Source organism: Aphelocoma coerulescens, chromosome 6 (assembly GCF_041296385.1).
Source record: "Aphelocoma coerulescens isolate FSJ_1873_10779 chromosome 6, UR_Acoe_1.0, whole genome shotgun sequence".
Taxonomy (NCBI): domain Eukaryota; kingdom Metazoa; phylum Chordata; class Aves; order Passeriformes; family Corvidae; genus Aphelocoma; species Aphelocoma coerulescens.
In genome coordinates, this window is record NC_091020.1 from 32,113,753 (window position 1) to 32,131,174 (window position 17,422).

Sequence of the window (17,422 nt, forward strand, 5' to 3'; positions counted from 1 at the left end):
GGACAGCAGATACAAACAACTACTGTGACTTCCATAAGCAGAGTAGGATATTACCCAATGAGTCTCTCCTTGAAGCACATTTGAATAGTTTTGATGCCACAAGATACTCCTGTAGCTGTTCCCTCCTTTTTTTTTCTAGGATAAAGGAGTTTCCTACATGAAAGCATTTAAAATTAAATTCACATTTTCAGTTGAAAGTCTTTCAGAATATCTGTAGTAATGTTTTATAGTCTCAGTTCTATTATACATCTAATCCTGTCCTGTTAAAAAAGATAACGAAAAGGCAGCTGTACACTGTGCTCAAAAGGATCTTTCCTCAGCTCTAAATTGGGAAATAGTATTGTTTCAGGGCAACCATGTGACCTACTCCAAGGTTTCTGAATTCCCTACTCTCCAGAAAAGACCATTATTGAAATGATTTATGGCTAACTTCACCTTTCATTGTGAATTTTGTGCTGTGCCTCCTGGCTGCATGACACAGCCTTACATTGGGTGATGGAGAGGCTGCTAAAAATAAAAAATAACTGAACTTTTCCAGGTACAAATGGTGAGCAGTTTAAGAAGTGGGAGAAACGTGAATTTCCGGATCTTGGATGTGGACTGGTGCACATCAGACAAAGTGGTGCTGGCATCAGATGATGGATGCATCCGAGTGCTGGACTTATCCATGAAGCCCTCATGTTTCAGGATGGATGAACAGGATTTAATAGGTATGGCTGTGTCTTTTTTGCTATCCACTGCTTGATGCTTCTGCACTCCTGGTTGGAAGGTGGAGCTCAGCACTTCTGTTAGAACAGGGAATTGTCACATGTGGACATTTTGATGCCTCTCTACTGCTTTTCATAGATACAGGAATTTTTTTATGCTTAAGTCATATGGATGAATTTTTTAATACAGGTTTTATCTCCTAAATTACATATACATTTTAATATCTTAATTGAAATATAAATGAACAAAATAAGAGCATTCTGTAGAGATATCTAGCAAGTTGACTTAAAAAGCGTTGGCACATCAATTAGGTGTCAGTACCTGCATCACTGCTATTCATTACACGATATTGAAACATTTGTTGATGTGTGGAAATGTATGTTTGATTTTTTTCATATGTTTTTAGTCTGTATCATTGTTTTTCAAACTGACCTTTAAAATAGCAATATTAGTGCTGTTTGCCTTCTTAGCCGTATGTTTAAGAAGGGAATTTAAATATTTAACTAGTTAACTAAGCTACATTTTTTTGTATTTATTATTGCTGGTGTTCCAAATAACTGTTCTTGTTGTCTTTTGAGTCAGTCCTACCTTTACTCATATGATTTCCTTAAAACATTTCCTTAAAACACAGTAGATTCTAAGACACATGTAATAAACTGTGATGTGGGGAGCTGTGCTGTGGGTTTATTTGAGGAAATGTAATTTATCACAGCCATTTTTGCTATCAAACGAATGTTCTGCAATATTAAGTTATAAAGATGAATGTTGTAAACCCAAGCACACTGAAATTAAAACTGTGCCAGCTGTAAGGCTGCCTGTGATTTAGCTGTCCTTCTGCCTCTGCTCTGTGGTAATGTTTTAATTACCAAATCACATTTACAAGAGTCCTGCATCACTCACTGCATATGAAATACAGGGAATTGTGAATATTTAATAATGGAGCTGGTTTTGGTACTTGTTTTACTCCTAAGTCACTGGGTAGCATTTACTGCCTGTCACCCACACCTTGTACTGAGTACAGACTTACTGACTTTTACATTTGTGTGACAGCACTTAATGTATCATTTTTATCTCATTAAACTTCCCACCATCCTTTCCAGATGATGGGGTTTAATCCTTGTGTTATACTGTAGGAACTATGGGGACAAAGCAAAACTAATCATGCTTTATGATACATTTGGGTACAGCTTTACTTACTTTGCACCATGCCAGTGCAGTAGCAATAACCATTGTACACAGCTCTGCCTAATGCTAGTATAATGCATTCCAGGAGAGTCTATGGCTAAATTCCCTATGGAATATCTTGAAATTCTCATTTAAGCATGGTTGATAATCCTGTACCCTCTATGAAATGTTTTTGCTTGAGTGTAGAGATAAACTTTTATGTCTAGCAGCCTGTGCTGGGTGTGGGAAAAGACTTATTTATGATTTTCCTGGTGCTTGCAAACAAGCTGGGACATTTTCTGATGTACCTTTTTGGTGGTACACTTTCTGGTGGGGAATTTTCTGGTGGGACATTTTCTGGTGTACATTTTCTGGAGGTATATTTTCTGTGGTACATTTTCTGGTGTTTTCTGCTGGTACATTTTCTGCTGCTGTGTTGTCTGTGGTGCATTGTCTGTGGTACGTTGTCTGCTGGTGCATTTTCTGCTGGTGCATTTTCTGCTGGTATATTTTCTGGAGGTACATTTTCTGATTCCTGAACACAGCATTATTGCACTTGAGCCTCTCGACAATGAATCTTTTCCTTTTGTTTCAGAACCTGTCTGGTGTCCCTACCTGCTTGTTCCAAGAGCTTCATTAGCTTTAAAAGCATTCCTGCTGCATCAACCATGGGATGAGAAATATTCTCTAGATATCATGGACATGTAAGAAGAAATATAGATCTATATATAACATATTATTATTTTTTAAAGCCTACATCTTTTATTAGTCTTTCTGTGCAAATAACTGTTAGATGTATAAATTTCCCCACTCTTGGGGACAGTCAAAATATAATTAGTTCACTATTTATTACTAAAAGTAATAAATAGATAAGGCTCTAAGGTCAGGTATTTCTTCTGGCTTTCAGTAGCACTTGGCTATTAAAAACTGCAGTCTGCTTTACGTACTGGCAATATTTTTATGTCATTATATTACTTCTGAGAAAAACTGTGTGTTCTCTTTATTCTAGAAGTTAATGCAGCAGTCAGGATTGTTCCTAAAGTGTAACTGGAAGTGATACTCTGATGTTCTGATAGACCTGTCTGTACTCTTGGAGAGCCACGTTCACATCATCATAGGAACACGTTTCTGTGTCCTGTATTGTGCTCGTGGTCACATAATAATGCTCCAGGCATTGCCATTTTCACTAATTTTAAGGTTAATGAAGAGAAGAAAAATGGGAAAAGAAAGATTGGCACTGACTGTGAGGTTGAGTGAAAGCAAACCCAATCTTTCCCTGCTATTTTGGAGTTGGTTAACTGGATAAAGAATCCTGCAGGAATGGCTTACCAAAAGAATGTGAAAGGTTTCCATGCATGTGCTTGTGTTTTTCTCCTACAAGTAGTGCTCTTCCATTTCAGATAATTCTGTCTTTTTAGTAATGTAGAAAAGCTCTATTTTTTCTTTTTTTTTTTAAATCCAGTGATTATCCAGAGAATGAAAATATTAAAAACCTTCTTCAAGAGCAGTTGAATTCATTGTCCAAGTAAGAATTTTCCTATTATTACTTGTGTAAGCTATGGAATTCTGAGAAGGCAAAAAATCTGAAGTTTGTGGCAATTCACAATTAATGAAGAAAGAATGCTTTTTGCCTCTCTAAAGATAAGCTTGAGTAATGACAGTTTTTATTTTAAAAAAATGTTAATTTTTATGTAATTTTAAAGTTGGTGCTTTAAAGGTGCTGATAGTGTCAGTACATGATTTACAACTGACCTGTGAGCATTTGGAATGCTTTCAGCAGTACTTCTCATGGATTTAGGGTTCTTTAGGGTGATCCAGACTGCACTGGACACTGCTGCTTAAATACTCCAAGGTTTGTTAGGATATTTGAACTCTGAGGAAGAAAAGACGATTCTAAAAATCCATTGTTGAAGATACAATTCCAGAGCAGTGTTGATGCACATTTCTGTGCTTACACAGAAAACAGATTTGGAATTCCATTTAAACCATGAAAATTACAGTTTTTTCCATTTTCCTTTTGTCCTTTCATGTAGTAGGACAGAAAAGGTAACAGCATATTTTTATCCAGTTTGAAACACTTGTGAAAATCTAAATTCATGCATGTGCATCCCTTCTGCTATGATACTACATAGCTGCAAGATTACTTGTAATTGAATTAATACTGTAATTGGTAGAATTACTACAGACTAATTGACAGCTTTGCATACACCCTGGTGGTGATTCCCTATATTGCAAGGATAAAGAGTTCTGATGGACTCACTGCATTGGGTCCTGGAGATCAGTTATATTTCAAATTATATATAATTCCTATTGTAATTGTCTTCGTAGATGCATTTTCTCATTTCAGAAAAAAAATTGTGTATTTTAGGGTTTGATTTTTTCAGTTTGTATGTGGTGCATCCTATTTGTGTTCAAAACCAACCAAACAAAAAAACCTGCACAGCATTTTACAGATTCTTGAACACTTTCTCTTTTGCAGTGACATAAAGAAACTTCTGCTTGATCCAGATTTTACTCTCCTGCAGAGATGTCTCCTGGTTGCCAGGTAGTAGAGATCCAGATAAATACAGGAAATGTTTCCTAGGAAAATCTCGATGCTATTAATGCATAGGAATGAGCTGAAGTTTAGGTACTCACCCAATGGTCCTTTAACTCAGGGCAGTCCCTAAACTACTTTGTTACCCATATATCAGAGTGGTTTTAGGACCAAAATGGAAATGTTACCTCACTGAAACACAGTTTTATTTGATTTCTGGATACAGGGAACTTCTCTCAGTCTTGGTGGCACTTTCATAACTGCAATTCTGGCAGCCACATTACATTTAGTTGATCGTGCCCCAAAATGTCATTTAGAACTTCACAATAGTTCTGTACAAACAGAGGAAGGCCTGGGGTTTATTTCAAGTGTATTTGTTCTGTGTGGTTCCTCTGCCTAAACTGAGCCAATTTTAGTCTGTCTGTATTCAGAGACACTTTTCAAACTTAATAACTTGTGGTTGAAAGAGGAGATCAGTGGCTACATGTGAAATAATAATAATAAATATCAATTTCCACATATTTTTATGCTGAACATTCCTGGCATTTAATTGCTGTTGTAACTTACCTTGCTGAATGTCATTCCTTAATCTTCTCTAGAAGTTTGTCCCACTGATCATGCAAAGTACTTGTGGTGTGCACAGGAATGCACAGTCCTTGAGAAAATGAAATATATCATATTTTTATGTGGCATATGAAAGAATACAAACCTATTTCACATCTTGCTTTGTATCTTCTCAGACTGTATGGGGATGAATCTGAACTGCATTTCTGGACTATTGCTGCCCACTATTTGCACAGTTTATGCCAGGAAAAGCCTACAAAAGCAGACACAGCTGTCCTTCAGGAACAGTTGTTTAATCCTCTGGATATATGCTATGACATACTGTGTGAAAATTCTTACTTCCAGGTATGTCAAAGAGTTCAAGACCAAATTTAGTAAGAATGTCATCAGCACAATAAACACTCACTTTCCTGTACATATTTCACTTTTATTAGTAACATACCAGTCTGGATTAAAACATTCCTGGTGCTTAAAAATAGAGGGTGTTCCAAAAACTGGCAAGATATTTACATATCTTTTAAATGCCTGGTTTTATTTCTTATGGTAGCCTCACATTTAAAATATTTTTCCGTCTTTGTCCAGAAATTTCAACTGGAAAGGGTAAATCTCCAGGAAGTGAAGAGATCAACATATGATCATACCAGGAAATGTGCTGATCAACTTCTTCTCTTGGGCCAGGTTTGTGGGTAATATCTGAATTTTTTATTCTCCTTCCCTGTCTGTTTTGTGTACTTAGCCTATTCAAGTAAAGCTTTTCCTAACTATATTTGTTATTTCCTACTTGTATTAACCCAGTGCAGAGTTTTTGCATTCTTAGTATCTTAAATTCATGATGGGTTTTCAATGCTATCCTTATTACAAGTGCCTTATTGAAATAGAAACTTAGTCATTACTGGACTGGGAGATATTTTTTCAGCCCGTTTTAGAATAACTTTCATTGTTATTTGTTCCATGTCTTAAAAAGGGTAAAAATAGAAAGGCTTTTAAGCAAAATTAATGTGTTGTGGTCAAAGCTGTATTTTTTTCTCTTGCCAGACTGACAGAGCAGTGCAACTACTGCTAGAAACCAGTTCAGAGAATGCACATTATTACTGTGATTCACTCAAAGCTTGCTTGGTCACAACTGTCACCTCATCAGGGCCATCTCAAAGCACCATTAAACTGGTAGCAACCAACATGATAGCCAATGGAAAGCTTGCAGGTAAAATATCTTTCTCTTTGCTTATAAAATAGTAATTCTCATCATTTTTAAGGATGCCTGTGGAGTGAATCCTGCTGTAATAGATCTTACAGGTTGCATGTCTGTAGGAGATGCTACCCAGAGTAGTTAACACAAAAATGATCAGTAACTGAGTTATAAAATCCAGCTGGTCTTGATTCATTTTCACTGGAAAAGTTATTTCTGGAGTAAATCTTTTAGCAGTTGTTTGCACAAAAAGAGGCTGAGCACATAATACGTATTTTCCACTTTTCTAATTAAAGAATTAACTAAAATTTGGTGTCCTATAACAAGAGATGAAATATAGACTTGGCTTCCTTTTCAGCTTAGAACTTGCTTCAAAATACATGTTTTCTTACAAGTACAGGTTAATTTTGCTTAATGCAAGAGCTGTTCACCATATGCTGAAATACTCAGACATGCAGAGAAAGTTAAAAGTCTGTACTTGCCTGGAAAAAATACTTCCACTCTGTAGACTGTTAATAATTACTCTGTGGACAACATTAAATTAAAATAAAGGATTACCTATGAAATCTAGTTATTTGATTTACAAAGATAATTATCTCTTTATGCTGAGAAGTCCTGTGAACCCCTAAATTTTTGTTTAGAACAAAGACAAATGAGAGCTTTGTGTGGCTTCTGTAGCCTGGGACGAAGCTCCAATAACTGGCACCCAGTCTCAACATCTTCATATGCTGAGGATATGGAGATCCTTTTCCACACTTAGATAACAACTCTTTTTTTCCCTGAACTTCCTGAGTGGAGTGCATTTTTCTGTTCCAGAGGGGGTGCAGCTGCTGTGTCTGATTGACAAGGCTGCAGATGCCTGTCGCTACCTGCAGACCTACGGCGAGTGGAACCGTGCAGCGTGGCTGGCCAAGGTGTGCAGTTCCTCACTTCCCAGGCTGGTAACACCCACCACCTGCTTAGCATCTGTGCTTAGGAAGGCTGAGGAGGGTGCTGAAGTTCCCTAAATAACTGAAACATCAATTGGAAATACCATTCAGCTACAAGAAGCCAGTCCATTCAATCAGCGCTGACAGGTTCTTCAGCCTTCTGACCACACAGGTCTGCCCTTGTTGTCCACGTGGCAGGACTGGGGCCTAAAAAGGCTTGGAATACTCAATTTCCTACTTTTTAAGCAGTGGTTTAGGAAGGTCCAAATAGCTGCAGCAGTACCAAGTTGATAATAAACCACAAAAATCCACTGTTGGATGGGGATAAGTAACTGGGCAGTGACTTTGTGCTGAGCTCTATGTAGTGTGTGAGCTGATTTCAAAATTAGCACCACCCACATAAATTTGCATCACCTTCTGTTTTGGTATGCAGATATAATTACAGCAAAACTACCCAGACACAGCATTAATCCTCTACATTATAAATGGGCAGGAGTCAATAAGGATTTTTCAGCATCTCTTGAGTAAAATTTCTCTTATGTTGCCTGAAGAAAGTCTGGAAAAAGTTGTACTTAGATTTTCTAAATGAGTGAATCCTGCTTTTAAGAAAAATAAAGATGTTTTGTCCTGAAGTCTTCAGTAAAGGATGAAGATTTCTAACTTCTTGATTTAAAAAAACTTTAGAACAACTTGGGGTAAAAGTAATGTTAATCCCATTTAAAAATGGAGTGCCCCGAGTGGAGTATCGTTATACCCAGATATTTCTGACTTTCCTTTGTCGTGTTAAGGAATATGTGTACTTTTTATTAAAAACTGATGGTTTCAGATGCTTTTGCTTCTGTGCAGAGTGTTGCCTTGAAGAGAATGAAGCAGAAGCAGAATGCTGTCTGTATGGGGAGCTGGTAACTCACCCCAGGCTCTGCTGCCTCCCGCAGGTCCGTCTGAGCTCGGAGGAGTGCGCGGATGTGCTCCGGCGTTGGGTCGATCACCTCTGCTCCCCGCAGGTCAACCAGAAATCCAAGGCCATTCTTGTCCTCTTGTCTCTTGGCTGCTTCACCAAAGTTGCAGAGATGTTGCACAGGTAAAGGTGAAACAGCACAGTCTGTGTTTTCTCTGGGCCAGAATTGTTTCTGACATCTGTTTCTATTTTAGCATGTTTTTCTTTAATTAATTTGAACCTGTTGGCTGCAACTGGCGTTTCACTTTACTGCAGGCTCTAAAAGATTGCCAGCACCCATGGACCAAGCAGTAATGATTTATAGTATCTATGACTTTTTCTGAGTAACTTGAGCCCTGATCTTTCGAAAAAAATTATAGCAAGTGTCAGTTCTTGAGTGCAAGAAAGAAGAGGAGATGTAAAATATTTTAGAAAGCCTCTGTGCAAGTGTTGGCATGATATCCTGGAATATGTTTCTGGTTTGTATCCTAACAAATGATTCTCTTTTTTTTTTCCCCACTTAACAGTATGAGGTACTTTGATAGAGCAGCTTTATTTGTAGAAGCTTGTCTGAAGTACGGTGCATTTGAAGTTAATGATGATACAAATATCCTTTTTCTGAAATCCTCTTTGCTCACCAAAATCTTCACATCTGACCTGGTGTTCTGGAAAGCTGAGCATTTGCACAAACTTCTGTATTATATGTAATAAATAATCATGCATATGTAAAAAATACCTGATTTATGGAGTCATCACTGATGTCAACTTGTATGTAAAAAAAGCCACTAAGAAGTCATGTGGGTAACTCCAGGTCTATTTAACAAAAAAATCTTTGTGATATTAAAATTTCTGTTGCAAGTTATGCCATTGTATCATGATAGCTACTTAAGCATATCTGCAGTGTATCAGGTTTAGTTTATAGCACTCTGCATGTTGCTTTACAAATACTAATATGCATTCAAAAGTAGCATTTAAAGCAACTTTTTTCTTCTTATTTGTGCTGAAAAAATAATGGATTAGCACAATTGGTTGCAATGGTCAGGATTCTGAGTTTTTTTCCATTTTGCTATTAATTTGTGTTTTCCTTAATGCTTCATTTACATAAATTGATCCATGCTGTGTATGCAGATTATGCCAGAAGCTTGAAGCTCCTGGGCTTCAAGGAGGGAGCTGTTCTCTTTGCCTCAAAAGCAGGAGAAACTGGGAAGGAGCTTCTGACTGAACTCAAACAGCCGAAGGAGGAGGTGACACAGGAGTGAGAATTCCATGTTGATGAGGTTGTCTGTCAAACTGGGATTCCACTGGCTGAAAATACATTTTTTCTCTTGAGTCACTGTAATAGCTGATCTGTGTGATTTGAGCAAATGCTGTTAAATGTGTTCGAAGTCAGGATTAAGAACTGTGGTGTTGCTTTTTTGTTAAATTTGTCTTTCATAGGAGAGGAAAGAAGCTTATGATAAAATGATACAATAATATTTCTACTTTTTCAACTGTAGCAGAAATCAAATTTTAAAACGTGCTGAAAGGCTTCCATACCTGTTTAAAAGTCTGGTCCATTTACTTCTAAAAATCAAATCTTAATAGAACTTCAATACTGTTGTATTTAGATGTATAAATAATTGAGTCTATACTATAAAAATATAAATGTATTTAAAAATAAATAGAGATCTCAAAGCACACAGTTCTTTCCTGGAACATCATGTTTTTTCAGTCCAATTTCTTGTTTAAAATGACTGTTAATTGAAATCAGTTCACTGTATTGTCATTTCCATACCTGACTGCAATGGAATCTTGGACAGGTTCTCTTACAAATGTTGCTCTCCTAACATTCCAGAAATCCATGGAATGTCACTTTTTTCAGTTAAGGGGTTGTTATATTCCATTTTATTTTAGAATGTGCGCTCCTTGCACACCCTAGGGACTAAATTCTGCCTGCCAAAGGATAGGGGAAGGTTGTACCTCCAGAGCAGAAAGGTGGGCTCCTGCAGCAGGGCCAGGACACTGCCAGTGCTGTCCCCAGTCACTGATTTGTTATTCAATGTAGATGAAAAAATAGATGAAAAAAGCATTTTGCAAAGCCAAAACAATGGCTTTTCCATGAGATACATAGATATCTGCTAAGATATCTTACGGTACACGTACACAAGGATGCCACCAAAACCCTCTTTTCTCATTTTTGTGCCAGTATTTCAGTATTTAAGGACTTGTTTGCATTGTTGTTTCTAATGTCAGATGTGTCTTTATGTATTCCTGATGAGAAATATTGCAGCTGAGGAGGGGGTGCTGGTGGTACATTGCCCTTGCAAACTGAAGACTGTGGCATTTAGGCTACAAACCTTAATTCTTTTTCTCAGCTTGTTGGAGCTACTGAAGTTGAGTTTGTTGTATAGAAAAGAATCCTGTACAATGTCTCTAATTTGAATGTAATTTGTGTCTTGTCTATACAGTAACAGTGCATTGGATTCTGCTTTTGTTCAAAGATTTGTGGATATGCATTGAGAACTCCCATCAGCTTTGGGACATCACCAGCTCCAGAAAACTTTTGGTTCAAATCTGAAGTAGCATTTCTGATAAAATTGGAAAGGGTAGACTTTCCAAATCTTTTTGTATACAAACTGAGAAGGGGAGTTCCATCATTCTAAACAGAAAAATAAGAGTTATAACTGCAGTGTATTGTATTTGTTCTTGCCACATCTTACATAAATAACCATCAAATACCTTTTGTTCAGTGTATTGTGAACTGTGCTTATGAAGTTGCTTTAGCTTGGGAAGATGAGTGTACAAGGAAATTTGCCTTAAGTATTAAGTGAGCAAGAGAATTAATCCAAATTAACTGTCATTAGCAGTGGCCTGAATTCTGGCTCACACTGACTACTACAACTCTCCTCAATCCCTACTCTTGCTTTTGTAGCAGCACTTGTGGACAAGGCTCCCATGGACTTATTGTGGGCACACCAATCTTGTTCTTTGACCGCTCATGAAGTTTTTTGTCAGTGGGTCTCTGAAATAAATCTACTTCACTATACACTTGGATTTATAACTCTGATGTTTTTAAAAAAAAAACGTATTGCAAAGGCCTTTTAATACTGAATGTTTCTATAAACTTTTAAGTGTGCAGGTTGCAGAATACTTTGCAGCATTCCTAACTGGAACCTTTATGAGGAAAATAGAGTGTAATAGTGATTGAAAAGTTTATTTAGATAATATTGCAATCTCATTACAATAATAAAACTATTTTTAAAATCTCGGTGTGTCTTGATTTAAGACAAAGCCATCATCGCTTGCCCTGGAATTTAATGCTGGTTGTGCAACTGTTGTCATTTTGCCTTCTGGCCAGGAACAATGCTCAGGGCTGGCTTTAATAGAGGAAGTGATTATCCTTTGTACATGTGAGTCACATTTTCTGTATTAATTCTAATGAAGCATTGTGTTTGAGCAGCGTAAATTCCCAGGCTTTAGCAGCAAACCTAAATTTATACAGGTTCAATTAGAGCAGGACATGGTCTGCACATCCTGAGTTTTGAAAAGCACGGAAATAAGTGATGGAAGAAACCCCAGTCCCTTTCTGTGCTCAGAACCTACAAAGTGAACTGAATGAATTTTTAAAAGAAACATGATTTTAACTCCCTTTTTAAACCCCTTTGAGAATTCCTTCCTCAAAGCACTGAGAATACTGCAAGTAGCCACCGAGGTTTATAGTGTGTGCTTGCTCAGTTTTGCATTTTGAAGCTTCTGTGAGCAGTGAAGCCATAACTCTGGAACCTGTGTGTGACCATCCTTGGCCATGAGGAAACTGTGGGAATTGTGTTTGCAGGTCAATGTACAAAGATTCTTTATGCATTTGTCTTTGAACACCAGCCTTGTATTAATTAACTGTGATGTTTGATTAGCAGAGCAGAGTATTCAGTAACTGCTTAAAGAGTCATTTGCAAAAGGCCAGGACCTTTGGAAATGAGGAGGTTTTGGGGCATTTAGGTTGTCTAGATGAGGAACTTCTGGTTGGAGACAATCTTGCAGCATAGCTAGTGCTGGTTCCCCTCTCATTGTTTTATATGAATAATTTTGAGCTTCCATGACCGACAGAAATAAAAAAATGGATAGGATTGAGTCTGCAGGGATGCATAAATTGTCTCCAGTGCAGTGAAGCATCTGAAATTTGTACATCTCTGGAGCTCTGTCAGTCCCATGGGCGTTTTCTCTCTGCATCTGTGTGCTCACATTCCATTGGTGTTTGTACAACCTGAGGGAAGCTTATGGTAAATATTGTCATGGGACTCTTTTGGCAGTGCTGAATTTTAAAAATGGGCTTATTTCTTCTCAATTCCTGATGTGATTCTTTAAAAAAGTCCAAATTATTTCGGTTTTATGATAATGGATTTACTTATCCTGTCAATGGAAAGTCTAGAAAATGGTCTTTCAGCGTAGATTTAGTAAGGGCAGGCCCTAATTAGAGTTTTAATTGGATCATGATGTGCTTCACAAGAAAGGCAGCCTGCAAAGTAAACATTGACCAACAGTGTCTAAAATTGCCTAACTTGGGTCAGTTTCTGAAGTATTTCTCCAAAAATTCAGTTTAAGTGCGTGTGGATGTATCTATATACACACATAGACACAGAATTGATTTGGGGGGAATAATTAGGGAAAATGACAACATGAAATACTTGATTGCAGTGTAAAATTGATTAGTGCTATATTGCAAGTTAGTTATAATTTGCTTCCATTAAAATGCAGCCTGCCAATTTAGAGACCCTGCAGCCAGAGAGAGGCATTTATTATACATCAAGAAACCTGGCCCAGAGTGTTGCTGTTGAGTGTCTGAGCAAATAATCAGAGATCATTTTTTGGTGCAGCTGACTCTGGAGACAGAAAACGAGGACAATCACGGATTCTTTAATGGGAAGTGAATTTGGCATGGGTGAGCACTTGCTGCCCAAAATTGTATTCTAAAAGCTCAACTAAAAATGTAATTGCTCGTGAGAAGCAGAATAATAATAATAGCTTGGTAAAGGGTAGGGTTTGGGTTTTTAAAAGATTTATTTATTTACTCACTTATTTCTCAGAATAATTCATCACAACTTTCATATTTATGTGAACATTCATTAATGAGTTCAGGGTAAATCAACTTATACCCATAGATCCAAGCAGTGGCATAAAATTCTTAATGAGATTGGTACTGACCCACTGATATTTTTGAGTTGGGAATTCTAATATTAGGGTTCAGTTTCTACCTAAACACTGAAGATAAGGAAGGGGAAAGATAAGGTTTGGGATAGATAAGGAGGGGGAAAGAGTGTTTAAAAAGCTTCTGTAGGAATGGGAGAATGGCAAAACAAAACCAGGAGGTGGATGTCGGTGAGGTGTTTGTAGGTACTCAAGGCAAAAGCATTTTGCTTAAAAGTGACATCTTTAATGTAGAGTATTCAGAGAGGGGTTCAGCAGAGCCGTGTTCTCACCTCCCTAAAGGTTGGAGTACTAAAAGATTAAATTGCAAGGTCAATATCCGTTTATTTCTCTAGATAATTCAAATTATTTCCCAATTTCAAACCCCCTTGCACGAGTTGGTGGCATTGCTTTGGGTGGCTGGGATCTCACAGCTACCCCACAGGAAAAGGGCATTTTTGTCCACTCCTGTTGATTCAAGGGGACAAGAAACACCTTAAAAACCTGAAAAGAAATTTTTTAGAAGCAGACTGGTGGCTTTGGACAAATTAAAGTTCTTTTTTTGTGGAAGCACTGTACAAACTTTCTTTGCAGGTCTGAATCCTGCCTTCCCTAAGGATGGGCAGAGGCTGGCAATGGATGCGCTCAGACTTTGCTGTCCATGGGCAAAGTGCCTGGCCGGGCTCGCTGGCCCCGCACGGGCCCGCAGCCACCTGGGCCAGCGCCGGGAACGAGAGAGAGCTGGGGGGAGTTTGTCTGTCCTTAAGTGTGGATCACAGAGGCGTCACAGCTTTAAGTGGCTTAAAGAATTGTCCATATTCAAACTGGCCGCTGATAGGTTCAGTCAGGTCCCAGAGGAAGCTGTAAGCACCCCTCAGCAAGGATATCCCTTCCGGACTGTGCTTGCTAACCTAGGACAGTGTAATAAAAGGGACAGTTAGGAGACAACAGCACAAAGGGTGTTACGGGCGGGTGCTTCGGCCGAGATCCAAAGGCACACCTTCACATCCAAAAGATCCTCTTTAAAAGTACACCGCTTATTTCGTCTTCATCACCGTCATGCATAATTCATTAATTCTTCGGAGTTGCTGAGTATCATCAGTCTCATCTTTTCCTTGGCTCCATTCCGTCTGGTTTCGGGTTCTTTTCTTCTGATAAGATTTTCCAGGAATGTGAAGACCCCCCCCCATCCGTTCCCAAACTGACCACCCAAACTGCAGCCCTTCTACAGCGTTACATTACAGAACCCAGGCAAAGCTTTTCTAACCTTAAGGAGCATGAAAAAACCAACATCACAATCCATTCATAACAATCGTGGAACATGCAAAAAGCCAACATCACAACACCGTTCAGAACAGAGGGATCAGCGGTGATGCGGCCCGCCCGCGGAGGGATCAGCGGTTCTGCGCATGCGCAGGCGGAGTGATCCGCCAGGAGGGATTATTTATGATGCGGTCCTGGCCGCGGAGGAAACGGCGGTGATGCGAACCGACGCGGAGTGATCCGCCGGAGGGACTATTTGTGATGCGGTCCTGTCTGCGGAGGGATCAGCGGTGATGCGTCCCTTTCCGCGCATGCGCAGTGGTGCGGCACGCCGCGGAGTGATCCGCCGGAGGGACTATTTGTGATGCGATCCTGCCCGCGGAGGAATCAGCGGTGATGGAGCCCTGCCCGCGCCTGCGCAGTGATGCGGCCCTGCCCGCGCCTGCGCAGTGATCCGCCCGCGGGACTATTTGTGATGCGGTCCTGCCCGCGGAGGGATCAAATGCTTTCGGCTGCTCTCAGGTGGTTTTTTCCAGCCAGGTGGCTCCTCAAGCCATCATCAATCACAACGGGGACGCGATTGACAAAAACAGCTGCAAGTACACGTGATGCTTTTATGAACTACGGAGAAAGATCTGCAGCGGAAGCACACAGCCTCGCATCCGTTCACTTGATAATCCAGTACGTTAAAACATCGGACTTAATGGAATGACTTAATCATTGCTGTGCTTTTGCCGAAAATCGACCTTTTCAAGCCCTCCTCCCGGCACTGGAGGGCGCAGCTGATGAGAACTCTCCCGCTCCTGTCGGGCCCTCCCCCGCCGTGCGGCGCTGGCAGCGGCGCCCTGAGGGGCCGCGCGGCGTTTCCGAGCCCCTGGGCAGCCCCGTTCCCCATCCTTGGTAGCCGCGTTCCCCATCCTTGGTAGCCGCGTTCCCCATCCTTGGTAGCCGCGTTCCCCATCCTTGGTTTCCGCGTTCCCCATCCTTGCTTTGTGTTCCCTGCGCGGGCAGGGCCCTGAGCCCGGACTGGGAGGGTTCCTCGGCAGAGCCCCGGCCGTGGGCTGGGGAAATAAACACCTCTGAAACATCTACCAACAATCCGCCCATGTACATTTCTTCTCCATCTTTCTTGATAGATGCGTGTTACAGTAATCCCCGCTGTAACACGCTATTCTTTTTTTTTTTTCTCTCTGTGAATAAGAAAAGATACTTGCAAGATAACACATTAATCCTTCATGTGTAGGCATAGCTTTTACAACTGTCATCCTCCTCCCAAGAGATCTTTAAAATGAAGTTTGATGAATCATTCAAAAGGAATGAGTAAAATGTTATGGCTAAGTAGATCTATTCTATTAACAGACTTTGAATTTGCCTTCAGTAGTTAAACAAACCCAAAAATTCAATATTGCCAGTGTTTATGAAAATGCAACTGTATTTCATACTGATTTAGTCATAGTTATTACATTTTTCCTTGAAAAATGTAGATAAATTTTAACTTTAAGGTCAAAGTCAAAGGATAACTTCAGATTTAAAATGTGGTTATGGAAACACAAATAGAAGATATAAAAAAAAATCCAACCCCAAAGAAAAGTGTCTTTAAAGATGTAGGTTAATATTTTTCAAAAGATGTTCTTATTCAATTCTGTTCTCTGTTCTGAGATGTTCTACAGATTATTTTCTGATCCAGTATAAAACCATGTTACCTTCCCATTACTTCTGTATTAAATCCTAAACATATCTAGTTTATTCTTGCCTTTCAAAGGATACCTTGGTTATTTTCTTTCTTTTTCACCATTAGGCTTTTAAAACACCATTTGATTCTCTTTATCAAAGCTGGTGTCTGTGGCTTCAACATTGGGAATTCAAAAAGATGTAGGTGACTCTTGTAGAGATGGTCTTTACCTTATTCTGGTTTTCTAATAATCATGATTACAGTCTTTCATTTTAATGCCAGTTCCATGGTTTTTTTTCAGGTTTTTGTTTGCTATAAATAGATGCCTCAATGTATTCTATGTTATTAAACGTTTTAAAGTAACTGGGTAACAATTTCTTATAGTTTTTTAATGCCTGGTGACGGGCAACTTTTAGTGTGATCAAAAGGAAAATCCAGCATGATGATAATAGTTTTTTAAAATTATTCTCCTGTTGATAAGAGAAAAAAAGAGTTGTCTATTCCTTGCATTTTAAATTAATACTATAGTATAGAAATGAAAAAGTTTAAGTCCAGGAGACTAGTTTTAACTTCTTCATACCTTGATTTAATAATGCTGAATGCATGTGTGGTGCACATTTTAATTGCAGACGTGGTCATCAGAGAAATGACATCTTCCTCAGGTTAGAGATGTGATTGACCTTCATTTCATTGTGGCTTTCTTCTTGTAATCACTTTGGATGGCATCTCTAACAAACAGAATCACTCCACACCTCTCCTTTAAACTCATGATTTAATAATAGATCACAGTCCACATCTCATTTTTTTTTTAACTTGCTTGAAGCATTAAGGTTTACCATTTCAGCTGCTGAGTGATGCAAAGCTTTCCTCATCAGTTGGAATCTTCCATTGTGAATGCTCCTGAATATTGCCATTTATTTCCCTTTCTTTTGCAGGTTTTACATGTTCCTGTAGTTGTTTTAAAGCAGATGATGGTGTGTGCTCTCAGTTTCTTCATGTGCTTTTTCATTTGTATTTCTTGTCACAGATGAAGATGACACCTCAGTTAGTACTCCAGCAGCAGGTTAGGACTGTGCTAGTGCTTTGAGTGTGTATGGATGTATGTATTTTCCTCTTGACTCTTCTTGAAGAAAGAGTCCAAACCAGTGGACTGAACTCAAAACATGCCACTTAGAAAAAATTGTCAAGTGCCCTATATGATATTAATCTCTGTTCAGAAGTACAAGGCCCTTAGAGCAGTTAAGTCCCTTTCCAGTCCTGTCTTGAGGTCTTGAGTAGATCTTCTGCCAGTGGAAGATAAAAT

General features: G+C 39.0%; 1 protein-coding gene across 4 annotated transcripts in view; it reads left to right on the top strand.

Moving 5' to 3' along the window:
• Nucleotides 1–11,269, top strand: part of WDR11 (WD repeat domain 11) — a 35,307-nt gene extending 24,038 nt beyond the window's left edge. For all 4 annotated transcript variants that reach the window (XM_069020153.1, XM_069020154.1, XM_069020155.1 and 1 more), the window contains exons 19-29: nucleotides 539–710; nucleotides 2,468–2,576; nucleotides 3,335–3,397; nucleotides 4,352–4,417; nucleotides 5,149–5,317; nucleotides 5,555–5,650; nucleotides 6,008–6,173; nucleotides 6,975–7,072; nucleotides 8,023–8,168; nucleotides 8,552–8,631; nucleotides 9,126–11,269. In XM_069020153.1, the coding sequence (XP_068876254.1) occupies nucleotides 539–710; nucleotides 2,468–2,576; nucleotides 3,335–3,397; nucleotides 4,352–4,417; nucleotides 5,149–5,317; nucleotides 5,555–5,650; nucleotides 6,008–6,173; nucleotides 6,975–7,072; nucleotides 8,023–8,168; nucleotides 8,552–8,631; nucleotides 9,126–9,283 (1,323 nt within the window). In that variant the 3' untranslated portion in view covers nucleotides 9,284–11,269. The remainder of the gene's footprint in view (nucleotides 1–538; nucleotides 711–2,467; nucleotides 2,577–3,334; nucleotides 3,398–4,351; nucleotides 4,418–5,148; nucleotides 5,318–5,554; nucleotides 5,651–6,007; nucleotides 6,174–6,974; nucleotides 7,073–8,022; nucleotides 8,169–8,551; nucleotides 8,632–9,125) is intronic.
• Nucleotides 11,270–17,422: the final 6,153 nt, after the last annotated feature.